Source organism: Tachyglossus aculeatus, chromosome 3, assembly GCF_015852505.1.
Source record: "Tachyglossus aculeatus isolate mTacAcu1 chromosome 3, mTacAcu1.pri, whole genome shotgun sequence".
NCBI classification, from domain to species: Eukaryota; Metazoa; Chordata; class Mammalia; order Monotremata; family Tachyglossidae; genus Tachyglossus; species Tachyglossus aculeatus.
Genome location: NC_052068.1, coordinates 54,506,041 through 54,529,418, shown reverse-complemented (window position 1 = coordinate 54,529,418; position 23,378 = coordinate 54,506,041). Strand labels below are relative to the sequence as shown.

At 48.5% G+C, this 23,378-nt stretch overlaps 2 protein-coding genes across 2 annotated transcripts in view; one reads left to right on the top strand and one right to left on the bottom strand.

Moving 5' to 3' along the window:
- The window catches only part of SHLD2 (shieldin complex subunit 2), a 67,906-nt gene extending 65,294 nt beyond the window's left edge, over nt 1–2,612 (top strand). The window contains exon 8 of the mRNA XM_038744351.1: nt 1,296–2,612. Coding sequence (XP_038600279.1) covers nt 1,296–1,468 — 173 coding nt within the window. The 3' untranslated portion in view covers nt 1,469–2,612. The remainder of the gene's footprint in view (nt 1–1,295) is intronic.
- A 3,858-nt stretch (nt 2,613–6,470) lies between these two features.
- SYT15 (synaptotagmin 15) overlaps nt 6,471–23,378 on the bottom strand; it is a 28,045-nt gene continuing 11,137 nt past the window's right edge. Inside the window, exons 7-10 of the mRNA XM_038743388.1 lie at nt 16,002–16,172; nt 13,944–14,064; nt 11,187–11,366; nt 6,471–7,723 (exon numbers count right to left, since the gene is read on the bottom strand). Of these exons, the coding sequence (XP_038599316.1) occupies nt 7,587–7,723; nt 11,187–11,366; nt 13,944–14,064; nt 16,002–16,172 (609 nt within the window). The 3' untranslated portion in view covers nt 6,471–7,586. The remainder of the gene's footprint in view (nt 7,724–11,186; nt 11,367–13,943; nt 14,065–16,001; nt 16,173–23,378) is intronic.

Here is a 23,378-nt window from a genome sequence, read left to right as displayed (position 1 = left end):
CAGCTGTGTGACTTTAGGCAAGTCACTTCACTTCTCTGTACCTCATCTGTAAAATGGGGATTAAGACTGTGATCCCCACATGAGACAATCTGATAACCTTGTATCTCCCCCAGCACTTAGAGCAGTGCTTGGCACATAGTAAGCGCTTAACGAATACCATCGTTATGTATTGTTTATTATTACAATAGAATTAGCAGGCACGTTCCCTGACGATAATGAGTTTACATACCCGTAATTTACTCTAATGACAGTGTGAACCTAGAAATTGGCTTCCTGGGGGCTTCCCCCGACACACTGTCCCCCACGCCCTTGATGCCCAAGCAGGGGTATGATTTAATAATAATAATAGCATTTGTTAAGCGCTTACTATGTGCAAAGCACTGTTCTAAGCGCTGGGAGGTTACAAGGTGAACAGGTTGTCCCATGTGGGGCTCAGAGTCTTAATCCCCATTTTACAGATGAGGTCACTGAGGCCCAGAGAAGTTAAGTGACTTGCCCAAAGTCACACAGCTGACAAGTGGCGGAGCCGGGATTTGAACCCATGATCTCTGACTCCAAAGCCCGTGCTCTTTCCACTGAGCCACACTGCTTCTCTGATTCTGCTTCTGATTTAGAGAAGCAGCGTGGCTCAGTGGAAAGAGCACGGGCTTTGGAGTCAGAGGTCGTGGGTTCGAATCCCAGCTCCGGGCTTTGGAGTCAGAGGTCATGGGTTCGAATCCCAGCTCTGCCACATGCCTGTTGTGTGACTTTGGGCTAGTGACTTCACTTCTCTGAGCCTCAGTTACCTCATCTGTAAAATGGGGATTAAGACTGTGAGCCCCACGTGGGACAACTTAATCACCTTGTATCCCCCCTAGCGCTTAGAACAGTGCTTTGCACATAGTAAGCGCTTAACAAATGCCATCATCATCATTTGGTGGTGTTGACGTGGTTGGTGGTAAGTGCTTCAGCGCTTAGAACAGTGCTTTGCACATTGGAAGCGCTTAATAAATGCCATCGTTATTATTATTGGTGTTAAGACTCTGTGACACCCTCAGAATTACAGGAAAAGCAGAAACCAATGGCAGTTGAGCCAGAGGCTGAAGGGTCAAGCTACTTGGCCTGGTGGGTATGCCAGGGATTGGATGGGGATATTCCACAGCAACATCAAATCCTGTCAACTAGAGCAACGGTGTGGCTACCAAGCTGGGCCAGAAGCCCGAGCGGCTTGGCCAGGGAACCAGTGGGGCTCTCTGGGGGAGGGAGCCGTGTGGGAACGTTACCGGTATCTCACTTGTCGCCTTGGTCTTCCGCAGTGCAATCCTCGGATATCACCTACGCCATGGTCGCAGCCGACCTGTGTCACTCATTGCTAGCAGCCGGAGAAACGGCTCATGTCCTGGAAATTCGGAGCATGTTTTTCCTAGATGAAAACAGCTACCCTTTGCAACAGGATTTCCACCTGCAGGATTTCCATCCTGACCTCTGACCTCCTACTAAGACTGTGAGCACCGTGTCGGACAGGGATTATGTCCGACCCGATTTACTTCTGTCTACCCCAGCGCATTGAACGGTGCTTGATTCAAAGTAACCACTAAATACCATAATCAAATACCTTTAAAGCAAAGATCTCGGTCACGTTGTCCGAGAACCAAAGAATCGAATGACAAGCCATCGGAGGAGGAACTTAATGAAATGATTCGCCTTCGGAAGGCTTTTGAAACTGTGTCATTTTTGACATTTAACAGGAATAAAATGTAATGAATGAAATCACAAGCTGCAAAAATGAAGCACTCTAAAAGTTTGCGGCCACTTTTTAAAGTCAATCGTACTCCCCTTTCTTCATCCCCTATTCCTCCATTGGGAAACTCACAGCAAGTACTTAATGAATGTTAATGGATGCTAATGATAATGTTTTCCTTCCAGAACCTTTTGTCTGGGGGCGGCAGACTTGGAGGTGTGCCACCCCGCTCAGTGCCTGAGACCAAATTGAATAATTTCCTTGACCGTAACTATATACAGTACACAATTACCTATTAGACATCAGCACACTTCCTGAGTAGAGTTTGGTGGTGGTTTGAAGAGCCATATGTTCAGATCAGCTCAAGCCCCGTTTTTCTTGAAGAAAGAAATTGAACAATAATGGAGGAAATAGTACTAAGCAAAATAGAAAAAGAGTCATGCAATCCGCTTAGTAGCTTGCTTCTTCCTGGGCTTATGGAATTAGTTTATCTTGAAGCAGTCCAAAGCATGTTCCAGTTGTGAGGATTGAAGAAGAAATTGGAGCTGCTTTTGTAACAAAATCTAGAGTGATTCCTAACCACTGGGTTGGGTGGCAGTTTGAAGAGGTGGAAGAATTCTTTCTGTTACTGTTGCTTCCCAAAAGGCCCAGATTCACAGTAGAATGAACAAATGTGTTGCAATTTCATCTTCTGCTCCAAGCCTTTCCCGAATGGTTTTGCTCCTTTGGAATTCTTTCCCCTTATCGCTTAGCCTAAGGGCCTTCTAAGCAGCAGTTTATCTCTTGGGAAGCTTAAAGGAGGTCCTTGAGGAGTGTTTGCTTTATTGGCCCTGGTGCTTATTAGCCAGGTGTATTTTCTACAAGGAAATATGAGCTAAACCATGAGCTCTAGTGTTTGGCCTAACGTTCCTTTATAGGATGGGCAAATTACTTCAGCCATGTGTCATTTTCTTTAATAATAATAATAATAATGTTGGTATTTAAGTACTTACTATGTGCAAAGCACTGTTCTAAGTGCTGGGGTAGATACAAGGTGATCAAGTTGTCCCACGTGGGGCTCACAGTCTTAATCCCCATTTTGCAGATGGGGTAACTGAGGCCCAGAGAAGTGAAGTGAGTTGCCCAAAGTCACACAGCTGACAACTGGCGGAGCGGGGATTCAAACCCATGACCTCTGACTCCAATGCCCGGGCTCTTTCCACTGAGCCACGCTGCTTCTCTATGCCAGTTACTGGAGATGCCAGTTACGATTTTCATTGTGTTTCATGGTTATAGCAGAGTGGTAGAGTCCAGTTTTGAAGGGGAGTCAAAAAAACTCCCAAGTGCCCTCATATCCCCACCCTCCTTTTTTTCTAAGACTTTTCAAATTAGCAAAGCAGGTTAGGAACTGATATGCAGGTAACACCCCCTTTGATAAACTCTCTGCATTTTTCCTTGCACATGTTCTCAGCAGAGGAAAGTGAGAGGTAGCAGTAGCAGTGCTGAGTTCTCACTGAATTCAGTGCACTGAATTATTGAACCCCCGCTCACCACAACTGCAGTTTTAAGATAGCCAGAGACCTACGTGTTTTTCTGTGCCTGGGACGGCATGAATACTTTCCACTAAGACGCTGTTGACAAATTCTCCTTCCCGTTACCGTAACTCTTTGAGAAGCAGCATGGCATGGTGGCTAGAGCACAGGCCTGGGAATCAGAAGGTCATGGGTTCTAATCCCGGCTCTACCACCTGTCTGCCATGTGACCCTGGGCAAGTCACGTCACTTTACTTCTCTGGCCCTCAATTACCTCATCTGTAAAATGGGGATTGAGACTCTGAGCCCCATGTGGGACAGGGACTATGTCCAACCCTATTTATTTGTATCCACCCCAGCGCTTAGTACAGTGCCTGGCACATAGTAAGTATTTAACAAATACCACAATTATTATTATTACTATTAAATCAGTTCAGAGTTTTCCTGAACTACTGTATACGACCAGCCCTTTAAACGGCTCAGCTAAATAAAGAAGCTTGGGCCCAGGAAACGCTTTCCTGCAGTGTGATCTTGGGCAAGTCACTTAACTTCTCTGTGCCTCAGTTACCTCATTTGAAGAATGTGAGCCCCATGTGGGACATGGACTGTGTCCAACCTGATTAGCTTATATCTACCCCAGCGCTTAGTACAGAGCCTGGCACATAGTAAGCTCTTAAATGCCATAAAATAATCCTTAAGATCTGTCAAGAACTATTGAAAAGTCTAAAAGTTTAGGTTTTTTTCACAATTTCAAGTAGCTGGCAACCATCAGGGTTAATATAAGCCAGAAAGAGTCATCCCAGCCACCTACCCACTTTCTTCATTTTAATGGAAAGAGCCCGGGCTTTGGAGTCAGAGGTCATGGGTTCAAATCCCCACACCGCCAATTGTCAGCTGTGTGACTTTGGGGAAGTCACTTCACTTCTCTGTGCCTCAGTTCCCTCATCTGCAAAATGGGGATGAAGACTGTGAGCCCCCTGTGGGACAACCTGATCACCTTGTAACCTCCCCAGCACTTAGAACAGTGCTTTGCACATAGTAAATGCTTAGTAAATGCCATTAAAAAAAAATGGCAAAGCAGTAGTATCTGATGGGCCTTCGGATGAAGCAACACAAACTGTGACTCAGGTTAGTTGAGAAGGTGCTCGTCCCCTCCTGAGGCTAAAAGCTGACCTCTGCTGTGGTGACAGCAGTGGGAGAAGCTTGTGAGCAAGAATGCAATGTGTCCCATTAGTTTTCCCTCTCTTTTTAGAGGTCTTGGTCCTGGTTTGTCATTAGTTAAGAAGTTAATTCCCCCGTGTCCAGGAAATGTGTTGGCTGAGAGCGGCCTCTTCGATCACTGGATCCTAGCAACCAGAAAAATCAGGCTCTTGTACTGTTCTGGGAAAAGATATTTCCCACTGTGTTAATGGGTTGATGTGCCTCTGTTCCCCGCGCTTTAACCGTAAGCACTGAAAGGGGAAACTGAGCCAGCTCTGTGATGACACCTGTCTACATGTTTTGTTTTGTTGTCTGTCTCCCCCTTCTAGATTGTGAGCCCGTTGTTGGGTAGGGACCGTCTCTATATGTTGCCAACTTGTACTTCCCAAGCGCTTAGTACAGTGCTCTGCACACAGTAAGTGCTCAATAAATACGAATGAATGAATGTATCACTATGTCACCACCCAGTTTCTAAGCGGCACAACCTAGTGAGTTGAACACAAGCCTGGGAGTCCGAAGGACTTGGGTTCTAATCCCGGCTCTGCCACTTGTCTGCTTTGTGACATTGGGCAACTCACTTAACTTCTCCGTGCCTCCGTTACCTCATCTTCAGCACTTAGCCCGCTTTTGCATAGGGACCGTCTCTATATGTTGCCAACTTGTACTTCCCAAGCGCTTAGTACAGTGCTCTGCACACAGTAAGCGCTCAATAAATACGATTGAATTAGTACCCGGCCCACAGTAAGCACTTAAGTACTATAATTAATTATTGTTGCCTCAGCATCTGTTGTGAAAAATGGGCTCCATACCCCTCATGGACATGCAATGTGTCCTATTAGTTTTCACTCTCTTTTTAGAGGACTTGGTCTTGGTTTGTCATCAGTTAAAAAGTTAATTCCCCATGTCCAGGAAATAATAATAATAATAATGGCATTTATTAAGCGCTTACTATGTGCAAAGCACTGTTCTAAACACTGGGGAGGTTACAAGGTGATCAGATTGTCCCACGAGGGGTTTACAGTCTTCATCCCCATTTTACAGAGGCACAGAGAAGTGAGGTGACTTGCCCGAAGTCACACAGCTGACAATTGGCGGAGCTGGGATTTGAACCCATGACCTCTGACTCCAAAGCCCGTGCCCTTTCCACTGAGCTGGATTAAGCACTTAAGCATTGTATTAAACACTTGTACTAAGGGTTCCAGGCCCCTCAGGGTGCTGCATGTGTGCTTGGGTTCCCTGAACACACCAAGAGAGGAACAGGCTGAACGATCACCCCATCCCACCCTCCCCGAGCCACTCACTTGTCTTTCCGCATTTGTCATTTAGGTACCAGTTGTAAGGTTTTTTTAATTGCTTGGACTCACGGATGGTACTTGTAACTGTTTTGTTTGATGTGTTTGTTGATAGTTGGGTGTGTGTTTTTCTGATGAGACTGTAAAGCTCTCTGAAGCCAGGGACACTGTTGTATACCCTTTTCTGTGCAAGCACCTAAAACAGTGCTCTGCCCACACTAGGTGCTCAGTAAATACTATTAACAACAACCCAGGGTCCAGCTCCTTTTCCCCACAAAAGGGCCACCTGATATGACGTGGTAATTCATTGACTTGTACTTCCCAAGCGCTTAGTAAAGTGCTCTGTGTGCAGTAAGTGCTCAATAAATACGATTCAATGAATGAATGTGGTAGAGCAATCATGTCATAAGGTGAATCTTAAAGTAAGATATTTCTACCTATTTGTCTTCAATCACCTATATTAGTCCATCTGCTGTGCTACTTGTCTTTGTTCTCAAAGTCTTTGCAGGTGGCTAATGCAGAACTATCATGGAGAGAGAGAGAGAGAGAGACACGATGCCCATGTCAGGTTTTGAATGTTTCTGAGATTTTAGTTCATGAATTTTAGGGTTTTGTTTTTTTTTTGTCACAGCAACAATGTGAGGGATTGGCAAACTGAAAAGCTGCCCCGACCCTCCTTAATGTACCAAGCACACATGAAGAGATACAGAAACTGGCAACATGTAGCTACAAAGATGTACACTCATGGAAAATTGGAAACATTTGCTTTCTGTTTACCTGCATTACCACTTGACATAGCTGAATTTAATAAAGTTAATGCAGTATAACATCCATGCGGGTGAGTTTTCCATTTCAAAATGCTTCGCTACATATTACTTCCCATCTTTCAGTTTCCTTCTAAAATTCAAACTGGAAACCTCTGTATTATTCTTGCTTAGTTTGCAGGAGACTGTGAGAGTTGGTTCTTAAGTGTTTCAACTCCTGGGAGAGAACAGAGCAGTGTACCTAGGGGCTTGAGACAGGTGAAAAAAAGCCAAGGTGTTTCTACAGCTCTCGGCAGATGAAAACTCTCCTCTCCCCCAAACACCTTGGGAAGACGGCTCTAAATCTAGCCAGGAGACACTCCCTCACCCTAAAGCTGCCCTGAGACCTTTGCCTTGGCAAATTCCCATCCGCTAGTCCTCCAGCTGGGCACTCATGTGTTCTCTTTGCTCAGAAAACACTCGTTCCAAACTCATTTGGTTCCATTTTTAGAACTCAACCCCCCTTGGACTGTTCCCAACCCATTCCTGATGCCCAAATCTCAGGGAGGAGGTTCAGCTATGAGGCCTGAAGTCTCCCAGCCCAGCAGGCCATCCTGAAGCTTAGCTGTGGCTCAGCCCAAGCTGCTTCACCCAACGCTTTATTCAAACACGTTTCTCGGACCCTCTATGGAAGGGTCACTTGGGCGATATTTCCTAACTCCTTTAATGCCCATGCTTCTTTCCAGAGCCCTCTCTCCGCAAACACACTCCAAGCTCAACGATATCTGAGTGGGCGCCCACCCTCAGCTGGGGGGCAGGTTGCCTAAGTGAAGTGCTTACACTAACCCCGCTCCCGGTTCTTGTACTCAGAACTTATTTGTTCTTCGGGCCTGCGAAGTGTTACATCAAGGCATGCACAGATGAAGAGAAGCAGGAGAGCAGCCCACGAGAAGAGAACGGGTGGACATTTTTTGCCACGGGCCGGGCTCTGCACTGGGTAACGGCGAGTACCATTTAGGGGCTCGGATGAGAAGCCGACAGCCCGACGCCGCGTCGGAGGGGGTGGTGAGGGAACAGCGTCCGTTGGGGGAGAAGACGTCCCGGTCCCTTCGAGTCGGGGCTAGGTGCTGGGGCAGAGCGCGTGCCACTGTTTCACCATCTCCTTGGGCTTATTGATCATTTTGTTCCAATGCTCCAGCTCTTTCCCTCTGGCGTACATAAAGGGCCCGACAACCACACGCCCCAGATGGTGGCTTTCTGGATAAAGAGAAAGGATCATTGCCCTTCCGCACTTTGCCAGGTCCCGCTCAACTCAATAGTATCTATTGACTGCTTACTGTATAATACTTGTATTTGTTAAACGCTTACTATCTGCCAGGTACTGTAAAGCAGCAGCTTGACTTAGTGGCTAGAGCACATCCTGGGAGTCTGAAGGACCTGAGTTCTAATCCCAGCTGGGCCACGTGTCTGCTGCGTGACCGTGGGCAAGTCAGCGTGGCTCAGTGGAAAGAGCCCGGGCTTTGGAGTCGGAGGTCGTGGGTTCAAATCCCGGCTCCGCCACTTGTCAGCTGTGTGACTTCAGGCAAGTCACTCAACTTCCCTGGGTCTGTTACCTCATCTGTAAAATGGGGATGATGACTGTGAGCCCCCCGTGGGACAACCTGATCACCTTGTAACCTCCCCAGTGCTTAGAACAGTGTTTTGCACATAGTAAGCACTTAATAAATGCCATCATTATTATTATTATTAGTTCTCTGGGCCTCAGTTACCTCATCTGTACAAAGGGGATTAAGAGTGTGAGCCTCATGTGGGACAGAGACCGTGTCCAACATGATTAACTTGTATCTACCCCAGTGCTTACAGCAGTGCTTTGCACATAGTAAGCGCTTAATAAATGACATCATTATTATTATTATTGGTTAACTTCTTTGGGCCTCAGTTACCTCATCCATACAAAGGGGATTAAGAGTGTGAGCCTCATGTGGGACAGAGACTGTGTCCAACATGATTAACTTGTATCTACTCCAGTGCTTACAACAGTGCTTGGCACATAGTAAGCGCTGAACAAGTACCATAATTATTATTATTATTAGTTAACTTCTCTGGGCCTCAGTTACCTCATCTGTACAAAGGGGATTAATCAATCAATCGTATTTATTGAGCGCTTACTATGTGCAGAGCACTGTACTAAGATTGTGAGCCTCATGTGGAACAGAGACTGTGTCCAACATGATTAACTTGTATCTACCCCAGTGCTTAGAACAGTGCTTGGCACATAGTAAGCGCTGAACAAGTACCATAATTATTATTATTATTAGTTAACTTCTCTGGGCCTCAGTTACCTCATCTGTACAAAGGGGATTAAGAGTGTGAGCCTCATGTGGGACAGAGACTGTGTCCAACATGATTAACTTGTATCTGCCCCAGTGCTTAGAACAGTGCTTGGCACCTAGGGAAGCAGCATGGCTTAGGGAAGCAGCATGGCTCAGTGGAAAGAGCCCGGCCTTTGGAGTCAGAGGTCATGGGTTCAAATCCCAGCTCTGCCACTTAGCTGTGTGACTTTGGGCAAGTCACTTCACTTCTCTGGGCCTCAGTTCCCTCATCTGGAAAATGGGGGTGAAGACTGTGAGCCCCCCGTGGGACAACCTGATCATCTTGTAAACTCCCCAGCGCTTAGAACAGTGCTTTGCACATAGCGCTTAATAAATGTCATTAAAAAAAGGGCTGAACAAGTACGATAATTATTATTTTTATTACTAAGCGCTGGGGTGCATCCAAGCAAATCAGGTTGGACACAGTCCCTGTCCCACGTGGGGCTCACAGTCTCAATCCCCCCTCTACAGATGAGGTAACTGAGGCCCAGAGAAGTGAAGTGACTTGCCTGAGGTCACCCAGAAGACAAGTGGTGGAGCCGGGACTAGAACCCAAGACTTTCAGACTCTCAGGCCCATGCTCTATTCACTAAGCCGTGCTGCTTCCCCTAATACAGTGCATTGCACTGAGAATTTAGGAGACTATAATATAATAAGAGCATTCACAGCACTGTTACCCAGAAGTCATTCATTATTATTATTATTATCATGGTATTTGTTAAGCACTTCCTATGTGCCAAGCACTGTACTAAGCGCTGGGATGGATACCAGCAAATCTCCATCCCCTCGCCCCCTCCTACCTCACCTCCCTTCTCTCCTTCTCCAACCCAGCCTGCACCCTCTGCTCCTCTGCCGCTAATCTCCTCACCGTGCCTCATTCTTGCCTGTCCTGCCATTGACCCCTGGCCCACGTCCTTCCCGTATTTATTTTACTTGTACATATTTACTATTCTATTTATTTTGTTAATGATGTGCATAGAGCTATAATTCTATTTGTTCTGAGGATTTTGACACCCATCTACGTGTCTTGTTTTGTTGTCTGTCTCCCCCTTCTAGACTGTGAGCCCGCTGTTGGGTAGAGACCGTCCCTGTATGTTGCCGACTTGTACTTCCCAAGCGCTTAGTCCAGTGCTCTGCACACAGTAAGCGCTCAATGAATGCGATTGAATGAGTGAATGGGGTTGGACACAGTCCCTGTCCCACGTGGGGCTCACAGTCTCAATCCCCATTTTACAGATGAGGTAACTGAGGCACAGAGAAGCGAAGTGACTTGCCTAAGGTCATACAGCAAACAAGTGGCAGAGCGGGATTAGAACCCATGACCTTCTTACTCACAGGCCCGGGCTCTACCCACTAGGCCATGCTGCTTCTCTGCCATCCCTCTTCTCATCCCTCAGCCATCACAGGAGACCAAGCAGGGACTGGGAGTTTTCCACTCCACTACAGTGATACCTGAGCTAGCAGGTGTCCCAGGGATGCTGAGTCCATGTCTTCAGGATCAAGGAGAGGAATTAGAGGGGAAGAGGAGGAGGAATAACACAGGGAATTATCCCCACAGCTCATTTGCCAGTACCAGGCACTGGGAAGTTAAAGATGGAATTTGCCAGAGAATTGCTGTGTGAAGACTTATTAAGAGTGTGAGCCCCGTGTGGGACAGGGACTATGTCCAACCCGATTAACTTGTATCTCCCCCACCGCTTAGAACAGTGTTTGGCACATAGTAAGTGCTTAACAAGCATCATAATAATAATTATTATTACTTGCCAAGTCTTATTTACTTAAGTCTCCCAATGGCCCCTGGAGCAGCTTCCTCCCACCCATTTTCCCGATGTGGAAACTAAGATAGAGACTGGGCTAGGGTTAAGGCCAAGCCCCCAGCTCAGGCTGTGTGCCAGTGGGGCACTCAGTTCACTGGCCCAAATGGGCCAGAAGCCCAATGCTTTGTACATACTAAGCGCTTAATAAATGCCATTTAAAAAAAAAAGTCTTTCTGGTTTAGGTCAAACTGCCCTGAAACCTCCTCCTTGGCTTTAATCTTACTTATCTATTTTGATGTTATTGTTTTGTTATCTGTCTTCCCCATTCTAGCCTGTGAGCCCGGTGTTGGATAGGGATTGTCTCTATCTGTACTTTCCAAGCGCTTAGTACAGTGCTCTGCACACAGTAAATGCTCAATAAATACGATTGAATGAGTGAATGACTGAAATGCTTCATTTTACTCTGACTGGATAAGCAGGGGACCTTCTTTGCTGTGTGTTTCCCCTGTGTCGTCCTCTCCCTCCCAGCTCTACTCTTCCAAGGATGACCCGAACGTCCCCCAAGGCGGCTAAGGAAGGAATGAGCCTTACTGTCTCCTTCCAGGGTCTGCAGCACCGTCAGGCTGAGGCTGGCCGTGTCCAGCTCCACCGGGTCGACCTTGAAGCTGAACGTCTCGTTGTAGACCGGGTTGGGGGAGCCCAGGACGGCAGAGGTCTTCTTGCTCTTGATGAACTTGTTGTGGTTCATCAGGGCCACCTTGACGCACACGCCTGGGGAGGCCGACACCGGGGCAGCGGTCCCCGGGGATGCCCGGCTCAAGCAACCCGAGGACCCTCCCCAAGTCCAGCCCCTTCCCTGCAGCCCCCAGAAAGGACCGCAAACAGTGTGATTGCCTTGGGCAGGTCCCCAGGACCCCCCAGTTCCTCCCACACCCCTCAAACAGGGCCAAGTTGAAGGAGCTCTGAAGCTGTGCTCCCCAGACTGTGAGCTTGTTGTGGGGAGGAACTGCCATTCTTTATTGTTGTATTGTACTTTTCCAAGCACTTTGTACAGTGCTCTGCACAACGTAAGTGCTTCGTAAATATGATTGAATGAAAGAAGGGGGTTGGCCCCTTTATTCATTCCCCCCTCCCAGCCCCACAGCATAATTACAGTATCTGTAATTATTCATGTCTATCCTTCCCTCTAGACTGCAAGCTCTTTGTGAGCAGGGAATGTGTCTGGTATATTGTTATATTGTACTCTCCCAAACGCTTAGTACAGTCCCCTACACACAGAAAGGGCTCAATAAATACAACTGACTGGCTGGCTGGCCAGCTCAAGGTGGACCATCCTGGGAGCTAATGCCACTCTGGCCCTCAGTGCCACAAAATGACACCTCTCTTGGGTTTGGCACTGTCCCTCACACCCCCTTCCAACCCCTGGCAGGGACAGCTGTGTTCTGCCCTGGAATCTAGCCCAATCCTGGCCCATTCGGACAGACCCGATCCTCTCACTTTGGTGAAGAGGAGCCACTGCCCCCCTCCCAGGAGTGGTTTGGTTAGCAGGGTGGGCCCACGTCCCTGTCTGAGCTGAGAGCCGGAGTAGCTGGGATAGCTGTGGGTTGCCACAATCCCGGGCAGCCTCGGTCCTGGCGATGCTGCTGCTGATCTGGCAACCAAAACCCAAGGGCACCATCAGGGGAACCAAAGGTTAATTATTTCAGTTTCTTTAAAGCCTGGCCATCCTTCTCGTGGAAATGGTCAGTGACTGTGCTTCCTTCCTCCTCATCTCTGGAATGCACCCTTGACCCTGGGCGGGGGCTGTTTGCTGTAACAGTCCAGGAACTGGACCCCACAAACCCAGACCCCAAGGGCAGTCAAGCCTGGAGGAATGCCGGGCGGGGAATGGGGTGTATTTCCCCACCTGGCAAGCCACAGCCGGGACACTGGGGGCTGAGTTGTGGCAGGAGTCTGGGGTGGATTGGAAAGGGAAGCAGTCATCTTGTGTTCTGAGGTACGGTCTGCCTCACCCCAAACCCCGCTGAAGGCATTCAGGGCCTCTAGACCGTAAGCTCGTTGTGGGAAGGGAATGTCTCTGTTTATGGTTATATTGTACTCTTCTAAGCACTTAGTACAGTGCACTGCACACAGTAAGTGCTCAATAAGTACGATTGAAAGAATGAATAACAGTGTGGGGGGGGGTGGCATCCCCCAACTCCAGACCCTAAAAATCCACTTGACCCCAAGAACAGTCCCTCTCCGAATCCAATCCTTACACACCGTCTAAGCATGTGTCAGGGTTTGGGATTTGGAACTCTGCAGAGCGGAACAGCAGACCATCAACTGACTCAGCCCCATGACCCTCCCACTACAGGGACTCTGCCTCAACAACACACTGAACACTTAGAGGAGCAGTGTGCTGGTCACCCTTTTGTTTTATGGTGTTTGTTAAGTACTTACTAGGTGCCAGGCACTGCACTAAGCACTGGGGTAGATACAAACTAATCAGGTTGGACATAGTCTGTGTCCCACATGGGGCTCACTAATCTCATCCCCATTTTACAGATGAGATAACTGAGGTACAGAGAAGTTAAGCAACTTGCCCAAGGTCGCACAGCAGACAAGTGGCGGAGTGGAATTAGAACCCAGATCCTTCTGACTCCCAAGCCCGTGCTCTCTCCACCAGAGCAGCAGAAGCAGACTTCAATCCTCATGGTTCGGAATATGCCACTCTAACTCTCCCTTCTCCAAGAAGTCAGCACGGACCACGCATCCCTGCATCCGTCCAAACTCCTCTGACACCTGCTGCTGTTTAAGACCTCCAGAATTTCAATCAATCAATCACTCGATGGTAATAATAACAATAATGATGGCATTTGTTAAGCACTTGCTATGTGCAAAGCACTGTTCTAAGCGCTGGGGGGTTACAAGGTGATTAGGTTGTCCCATATGGGGCTCACAGTCTTAATCCCCATTTTACAGATGAGGGAACTGAGGCACAGAGAAGTGAAGTGACTTGCCCAAAGTCACACAGCTAAGTGGCAGAGCCGGGATTAGAACCCACAAACTCTGACTCCCAAGCCCAGGCTCGGTCCACTGAGCCACGCTGAGCGCTTCCTGGGTGCGGAGAACTGTACCGAATGCTTGGGAGAATACGACAGAATTAGCAGACAGGTTCCCCTCCCATAATGAGCTTGACTTTCTTTGAAAACCCATTCCACTTGTTGACTTCCCAGTGAAGAAATATTTCCTTTGGTTCGTTTTGAACTTGGCCCCTCCAGCTTCAGCGGGTGCCCTTCATCCTGAGAGCATCTCCGGATGGTGCCGGGGAGAGATCTGGGGGCAGGGCAGGGAATCGGCACTCACTGACAATGTTTCTGCCTTCCAGGAACTTCAAGCCTTTGGCTCTCAGCACGACCACGGTCAGCCGGCCCAGGTAGTCATTGTAGCTGAGGGAGAACTGGACGTCCCCAAACTCAGAGGGAGGCTGTGGAAAGAATGCCAGGTTTGGGCCTCTTGGAGGAGGGAAAGGGGGCTCGGAGAATGACATAACAATAACAATGTTGGCATTTGTTAAGCGCTTACTATGTGCAAAGCACTGTTCTAAGCGCTGGGGGGGAATACAAAGTGATCAGGTTGTCCCGTGTGGGGTTCACAGTCTTAATCCCCATTTTACAGATGAGGTAACTGAGGCTCAGAGAAGTTAAGTGACTTGCCCAAGGTCACACAGCAGACATGTGGCGGAGTCGGGATTCGAACCCATGACCTCTGACTCCAAAGCCCGTGCTCTTTCCACTGAGCCACACTGCTTCTGAGCCCGGGCCTGGGAATCGGAGGACCTGGGTTCAAATGCCAGCTCCACCCCTGGTCTGCTGTGTGATCTTGGCCAAGTCACTTAACTTCTATGTGTCTCAGTTACCTCAGCTGTAAAATGGGGATTGCGATTGCGAGTCCCATGTGGGATATGGACTGTAACCAACCTGATTAGCTTGAATCTACCCTAGCGCTCCGAACAGTGCCTGGCACATAGTAAGCACTTAAACACTATAAAAAAAAGAGAGCTGAGAGATTTGTCAGGGAAGCCCTCCTGGGGGAGTTGTGATTTCAGGGGGTTTGAAGATGGGGAAAGCAGTGGCCTGCTGGATGTGAGGTGGGAGGGAGGGTTTGAGCCAGTGGTTGGAGGTGGGGGAGTTGAGGTCAAGGCTCAGAGAGTAGGTTGGAGTTACAAGAGTGCAGTGGGAGGGTTGGATGTTTTGGTAGCTTGGGCCACGGTTCCCATTTGCTTCCAAGACTGCCAGCCTCTAGGCAAATCCAAGGATTTCTGGCTGGTCTGGGTGATGGGTGATGCATTATCTTCGTCCAGAAACGCTCTGGGCATATTACTCCCCTCCTCAAAAATCTCCAGTGGCTACCAATCAATCTGTGCATCAGGCAGAAACTTCTCACCCTGGGCTTCAAGGCTGTCCATCCCCTCGCCCCCTCCTACCTCACCTCCCTTTTCTCCTTCTCCAGCCCACCCCGAACCCTCCGCTCCTCTGCCGCTAATCTCCTCACCGTACTTCGTTCTCATCTGTCCCACCATCGACCCCCGACCCACGTCATCCTCCGGGCCTGGCATGCCCTCCCTCTGCCCATCTGCCAAGCTAGCTCTCTTCCTCCCTTCAAGGCCCTACTGAGAGCTCACCTCCTCCAGGAGGCCTTCCCAGACTGAGCCCCTTCCTTCCTCTCCCCCTCGTCCCCCTCTCCATCTCCCCCATCTTACCTCCTTCCCTTCCCCACAGCACCTGTATATATGTATATATGCTTGTACATATTTATTACTCTATTTATTTATTTATTTTACTTGTCCATATCTATTCTATTTATTTTATTTTGTTAGTATGTTTGGTTTTGTTCTCTGTCTCCCCCTTTTAGACTGTGAGCCCACTGTTGGGTAGGGACTGTCTCTATATGTTGCCAACTTGGACTTCCCAAGCACTTAGTACAGTGCTCTGCACACAGTAAGCGCTCAATAAATACGATTGATGATGATGATGATGGATGACCCTGGATTCTCTGAGTTTCCTTTGCAGATCCACCGTTCCCCAGCGCCTGGGGCCGGACCACGGCCCAGGCCACTCGGGGCTCCATCTCAGGTTCTGCCTAAAAGGGGCCTTTCAAACGGATCTTTGACCTAGGGTAGGACTCTGATGAAGTTCGGCGGATGCCACCCTGACTTCCCTCCCCCAGCCGCCCTCTCCTCCTTAGGAACTCGAGTGGGTGTACCTCCTGAGCCCCCCAGGGAGGCCGGGGGCACCTTTGGAGAGGACCACCCGCCCCCGGCTCCCCAGGGGCCGGCCTCTGCCTCCGCTCCCTCCCGCCCAGCGGGCAGACGACTCGCAGTGGTATCTGTCTAATGAATTTAACCTTTAATTAGTCCCCTACCTCCAGGCTCTCCGCTTCCAAGTCTCGCCAGAAAACGGGCCGGCTGTCGCTGGTCAGCACCTCGGCCTTCAGGGGGAAGAGCACCTGTCCCAGCAGGTGATGCTTCTTCTGCCTGTCCACATGGTACACTGAGAACCTCAGGATCCTCTGAGTCACGGTTCTGCTGGACACCTGGCGAGGAGGCGGCCCGGGTCAGGTGGCTTTGGACACGCCGGGACGGTCGTCTTCCCGCTCTTCCAACCCTGCAGCTTCACCCCCGGGGCCCTGCCTGCCTTCAGAAGATGCTCTAAACCCTGGCAGAGGCCAAGCGTCTGCCAGGCCCCAGAATCTCTGCTTGGATAGGAAGGCGGGGATGGGAAGGTTGTGGGCATGGGCCAACAGAGGTCCTCCCCCTGGCCTGGAATCATCATCAATTGTATTTATTGAGCGCTTACTGTGTGCAGAGTACTGTACTAAGCGCTTGGGAAGTACAAGTTGGCAACATATAGAGACAGTCCCTACCCAACAGTGGGCTCACAGTCTAAAAGGAATGCCCTCCCTCCGCACATCCTCCAAGCTAGCTCTCTTCCATCCTTCAAAGCCCTACTGAGAGCTCACCTCCTCCAGGAGGCCTTCCCAGACTGAGCCCCCTCCTTCCTCTTCCCCTCCTCCCCCTCCTCAATCCCCCCCCGCCTTACCTCCTTCCCCTCACCATAGCACCTGTATATATGTTTGTACAGATTTATTACTCTATTTATTTTTCCTGTACATATTTACTATTCTATTTTTATTATTTTGTTAATATGTTTTTTTTTTGTCTGTCTCTCCCTTCTAAACGGTGAGCCCGCTGTTGGGTAGGGACCGTCTCTATATGTTGCCGACTTGTACTTCCCAAGCGCTTAGTACAGTGCTCTGCACACAGTAAGCGCTCAATAAATACCATTGAATGAATGAATGAATGTTGGGTAGGGACCATCTCTATATGTTGCCGACTTGTACTTCCCAAGCGCTTAGTACAGTGTTCTGCACACAGTAAGCGCTCAATAAATACGATTGAATGAATGAATGAATGTTGTGTAGGGACCGTCTCTATATGTTGCCGACTTGTACTTCCCAAGCACTTAGTACAGTGCTCTGCACACAGTAAGTGCTCAATAAATACTATTGAATGAATGAATGAATGTTGTGTAGGGACCATCTCTATATGTTGCCAACTTGTACTTCCCAAGCACTTAATACAGTGCTCTGCACACAGTAAGCGCTCAATAAATACGATTGAATGAATGAATGAATGTTGGGTAGGGACCATCTCTAGATGTTGCCAACTTGTACTTCCCAAGCGCTTAGTACAGTGCTCTGCACACTGTAAGTGCTCAATAAATACGATTGAATGAACGAATGAACAGAGAGGAGCCAGGCTGGGCCTGGTGGAGAAGCAGCTGGCTGGACTCCCCACAGCAGCCTGTAGCCTCAGTGGTAAACCAGTCACCCTGGTTCCTGCGGAACCGGGGGCTCCCTTGGCCCAGAGAGCCAGGTCATCATCATCATCATCAATTGCATTTATTGAGCGCTTACTATGTGCAGAGCACTGTACTAAGCGCTTGGGAAGTACAAATTGGCAACGTATAGAGACAGTCCCTACCCAACAGTGGGCTCACCTCACTGGGACGCTCCTGAAACCCTCCCCAGCGCCCTCAGAGTGTTCCCCACAGTCAGTCTGTCCCAAATCATACGCTGCCAGGGCGTCCCAGTCCAGCCCCAGACCCACAGGGCATTGCTGAGTTTGATCTTCAAGGGGTAGATTATTATAATTACTACTACTACTAATAATTGTGATATTTGTTAAGTGCTTACTATACGCCGGACACTGTACTAAGCGCTGCGGTGCGGAATACAAGCAAATGGGTTGGATTTGCCATGTGGGGCTCACAGTCTCAATCCCCTCCTTATAGATGAGGTAACTGAGGCACAGAGAAGTGAAGTGACTTGCCCACGGTCACATGACAGACAAGGGGTGGAGGCAGGATTAGCACCCAGGTCCCTGGGGGAAGCTATGGCTTCCACCCCCTCCCACATTGTCCCTTCCCAGTTGTTTTCCCAGACCCTGGGGCCTTAAGCCCCCACCCCCTGACCACCAAGAGAAGAACACAGCTGTATCCAAAAGAGGGTGGCCATTTATCCAGGAGTATGCCAGGCCTTTGAGTTTTCAGCTAGTCTGGCCTGGCATGAGAAGCAGCGTGGCTCAGTGGAAAGAGCCCAGGCTTTGGAGTCAGAGGTCATGGGTTCAAATCCCGGCTCCGCCACTTGTCAGCTGTGTGACTTTCGGCAAGTCACTTAACTTCTCTGGGCCTCAGTTCCCTCATCTGTAAAATGGGGATGAAGACTGTGAGCCCTCCGTGGGACAACCTGATCATCTTGTAACCTCCCCAGCGCTTAGAACAGTGCTTTGCACATAGTAAGCGCTTAAGAAATGTCATTATTATTATTATTTTATTTTTCAACTCCTCCCCAGGCCAAGACTCCAGATGCCGGACCGTGGTTCAGAAGCAGTGGCCCCATTTAAGGGGAGACCGAACGACTTGAGAGTAAAGTCGGGGGAGGTCAAGGAGAAACCCGGCGGCACGCTCCCAGAAAACAGAGAACCACTGCAGAGAATAGTTATTGATGCTTTCCGTCTTTTTTTAATGGCACTTTATAAGTACCTACTATGGACCACACACCGTACTTCGCACAGAGGGGTAGATACAAGCTAATCGGGTTGGATACAGTCCGTATCCCACGTGGGAGCTCACAGTCTTAATCTCCATTTTACAGATGAGGTAACCGAGGGACCGGAAAGTTAAAGTGACTTGCCCAAGGTCACACAGCAGACAAGTGTCTGTCTCCGCCTCTAGATTATAAACTCGTTGCAGGCAGGGAACTAGCCAGCCAACACTGTTGTATTGGACTCTCCCACGTGCTTGGTACAGCACTCTGCACACAATTAGCTCCGCCGCTTGTCAGCTGTGTGACTTTGGGCAAGTCACTTGACTTCTCTGGGCTTCAGTTACCTCATCTGTAAAATGGGGATTAAAACTGTGAGCCCCACGTGGGATAACCTGCATATATGTATATATGTTTGTATTTATTACTCTAATTATTTTATTTGTATATATTCATTCTACTTACTTTATTTTGTTAATATGTTTTGTTTTGTTGTCTCTCTCCCCCTTCTAGACTGTGAGCCCGCTGTTGGGTAGGGACCGTCTCTCTATGTTGCCAACTTATACTTCCCAAATGCTTAGTACAGTGCTCTGCACACAGTAAGCGCTCAATAAGTACGATTGAATGAATGAATGAATAACCTGATCAGCTTGTATCATTCCCAGCGCTTAGAACAGTGCTTTGCACATAGTAAGTGCTTAGCAAATGCCATCATATTTTCCCCCCTTCTAGACTGTGAGCCCGCTGTTGGGTAGGGACCATCTCTCTATGTTGCCAACTTGCACATCCCAAGCGCTTAGTAGAGTGCTCTGCACACAGTAAGCGCTCAATAAGTGTGATTGAATGAATGAATGAATGACCTGATCAGCTTGTATCATTCCCAGCACTTAGAACAGTGCTTTGCACATAGCAAGTACTTAGCAAATGCCATCATATTTTTCCCCCTTCTAGACTGTGAGCCTGTTGTTGGGTAGGGACCGTCTCTCTATGTTGCCAACTTGTACTTCCCAAACGCTTAGTACAGTGCCCTGCACACAGTAAGCGCTCAATAAGTACGATTGAATGAATGAATGAATAACCTGATCAGCTTGTATCATTCCCAGCACTTAGAACAGTGCTTTGCACATAGTAAGTGCTTAGCAAATGCCATCATATGTTTCCCCCTTCCAGACTGTGAGCCTGTTGTTGGGTAGGGACCGTCTCTCTATGTTGCCAACTTGCACATCCCAAGCGCTTAGTAAAGTGCTCTGCACACAGTAAGCGCTCAATAAATATGATTGAATGAATGAATGGATGAATAAATACGATTGAATGAATGAATGAATTAGCATTCAAAAAACACCACAGATTGATTGACTGATTGAGAACTGTTCTAACTGCATCTTTGTGAAGCCACTAAGCTGCCCGCATTACTAGCACCGTGTTGTCGGATGCTGGTATTTTTTAATATTCATTCATTCATTCGATCGTAATGGTATTTGTTAAGCATTTACTATGTGCGAGGCACCGTACCAGAGCCATCGGTGGCCATCCTGCTGGCTCTCCCTTGGCTCTTGTGGTCCCCAGGCCCGGCCCTGGCCCTGTGGAGACTCAGGAGGCCCACTTGGCCACCGCCATCCCCCGTGGCCACTCCTCTTCCCACCCACCGGCCCTTACTCCGACTGCGTCTCCCACTGCTGCTGCGCTGGCTCGGGCCAACCCCGATGGGGTTGTGAAGTGACTTGCCCAGGGTCACACAGCAGACGGGTGGCGGAGCGGGGATTGGAACCCATGACCTTCTGACTCCCGGCCCGTGTTCTATCTACTGCCCCATGCTGGATCTTTTTTGGCTGTTCTTGTGCCCAGATATATATCTAGATATCTAGATATAGATATCTAGATATATAGGTATATTTATAAGCCATAGATAGATAGATAGCTTTTCCCCCCTATCCAGTAGTTAGGTTGCTTTTGTTTTCTGAGAAAACCAGGTCCTCAAGACTGTATGTTCCCTCTAGACTGCATGCTCACTATGGGCAGGGAACGTGCCTGCTCATTATGTTGCATTGGACTCTCCCAAGTGCTTAGTACAGTATCCTGCACATAGTAAGCCCTCAACAAATGCCACTGATTGATCTGTGCATATCCCTTGCATTCATCCTTATTGAACTCGCCAACCCTAAAGCTCAGAATATGGTCACCATTAAAAGGTGTCAATTTGGGCTTTCCTTCCTCTCCCCCTCATCCCCCCCTCCATCCCCCCTGTCTTACCTCCTTCCCTTTCCCACAGCACCTGTATATATGTTTGTACATATTTATTACTCTATTTATTTATTTATTTTACTTGTACATATCTATTCTATTTATTTTATTTTGTTAACATGTTTGGTTTTGTTCTCTGTCTCCCCCTTCTACCACTGTTGGGTAGGGACTGTCTCTATATGTTGCCACCTTGTACTTCCCAAGCGCTTAGTACAGTGCTCTGCACACAGTAAGCGCTCAATAAATACGATTGATTGATTGATTGATTGGGTGAGGCGGCCTTGTCAGTGCCCCTGACAGTCAGCCCAGCTCCCGCTGCCCTCCGAGCCGTCTGCTCACACCTGCCCTGGCTCCCACGGTCCTCGGAGCCATGTCCACAATCTGATACCCTGGACTCAATCAGTCAATCCATCGTATTTATTGAGCGCTTACTGTGTGCAGAGCATTGGACTAAGCGCTTGGGAAGTACAAGTTGGCAACATAAAGAGATGGTCCCTACCCAACAGTGGGCTCACAGTCTAGAAGGGGGAGGCAGAGAACAAAACCAAACATATTAACAAAATAAAGTAAATAGAATAGATATGTACAAGTGAAATAAATAAATAAACTCCTTTCCCTGGCTGGGCTCGGCCTCCCACCCGGCCACGCAGCCAGCCCAGTGTCCGAGGGACAGGACGGAGTCAGCATGGCTGTGTTGCCCCCGACCCCATTACTGGCAGAGGACCAGGACATTTCTCCCCACTAAAGAGCCCCCTGCCCTACAGCCCCATTCATTCATTCATTCAATCGTACTTATTGAGCGCTTACTGTGTGCAGAGCACTGTACTATGTGCTTGGGAATTACAAGTTGGCAGCATGTAGAGATGGTCCCTACCCAACAGCGGGCTCACAGTCTAGAAGGGGGAAAAATATGATGACATTTGCTAAGCACTATGTGCAAAGCACTGTTCTAAGCGCTGGGAATGATACAAGCTGATCAGGTTATTCATTCATTCATTCATTCAATCGTACTTATTGAGCGCTTACTGTGTGCAGAACACTGTACTAAGCATTTGGGAAGTACAAGTTGGCAACATATAGAGATGGTCCCTACCCAACAACGGGCTCACAGTCTAGAAGGGGGGAAAATATGTTGGCATTTGCTAAGCACTTACTATGTGCAAAGCACTGTTCTAAGTGCTGGGAATGATACAAGCTGATCAGGTTATTCATTCATTCATTCAATCGTACTTATTGAGTGCTTACTGTGTGCAGAGCACTGTACTAAGCGCTTGGGAAGTACAAGTTGGTAACATATAGAGACGGTCCCTACCCAACAACGGGCTCACAGTCTAGAAGGGGGAAAAATATGATGGCATTTGCTAAGCACTATGTGCAAAGCACTGTTCTAAGCACTGGGAATTACAAGTTGGCAACATGTAGAGATGGTCCCTACCCAACAGCGGGCTCACAGTCTAGAAGGGGGAAAAATATGATGGCATTTGCTAAGCACTTACTATGTGCAAAGCACTGTTCTAAGTGCTGGGAATGATACAAGCTGATCAGGTTATTCATTCATTCATTCATTCAATCGTACTTATTGAGCGCTTACTGTGTGCAGAGCACTGTACTAAGCGCTTGGGAAGTACAACTTGGCAACATAAAGAGACGGTCCCTACCCAACAGCGGGCTCACAGTCTAGAAGGGGGAGAGAGACAACAAAACAAAACATATTAACAAAATAAAATAAATAGAATGAATATGTACAAATAAAATAGAGTAATAAATACATACAAACATACATACAGGTTATCCCACGTGGGGCTCACGGTTTCAATCCCCATTCTACAGATGAGGTAACCGAAGCCCAGAGAAGTCATGTGACTTGCCCAAAGTCACACAGCCGACCAGCGGCGGAGCTAATTGTGTGCAGAGTGCTGAACCAAGCACGTGGGAGAGTCCAATACAACAGCGTTGGCAGGCTAGTTCCCTGCCCGCAATGAGCTTATAATCTAGAGGGGGAGACAGACACTTGTCTGCTGTGTGACCTTTTGCAAGTCATCCAACTTTCCGGTACCTTGGTTACCTCATCTGCAAAACGGAGATTAAGACTGTGAGCTCCCACGTGGGATACGGACTGTATCCAACCCGATTAGCTTGTATCTACCCCCCAACACGAAGTACGGTGCGTGGCACATAGTAGGGACTTATAAAGTGCCATTAAAAAAAGACGGAGAGCATCAATAACTATTCTCTGCAGTGGTTCTCTGTTTTCTGGGAGCGTGCCGCCGGGTTCTTCCCTGTCCTCCCCCAACTTTACCCTCAAGCCGTTTTTTGGTCTCCCCTTAAATGGGGCCGCTGCTTCCGAACCACAGTCCCACCCATCTGCTGGTACATTGCCGGGATCTGGATCCCCGGGGTTGCCCCTCCAGATAACCGGGAGCCCAGAACGAGGTGGGGTTTCCAGGGCCCTTT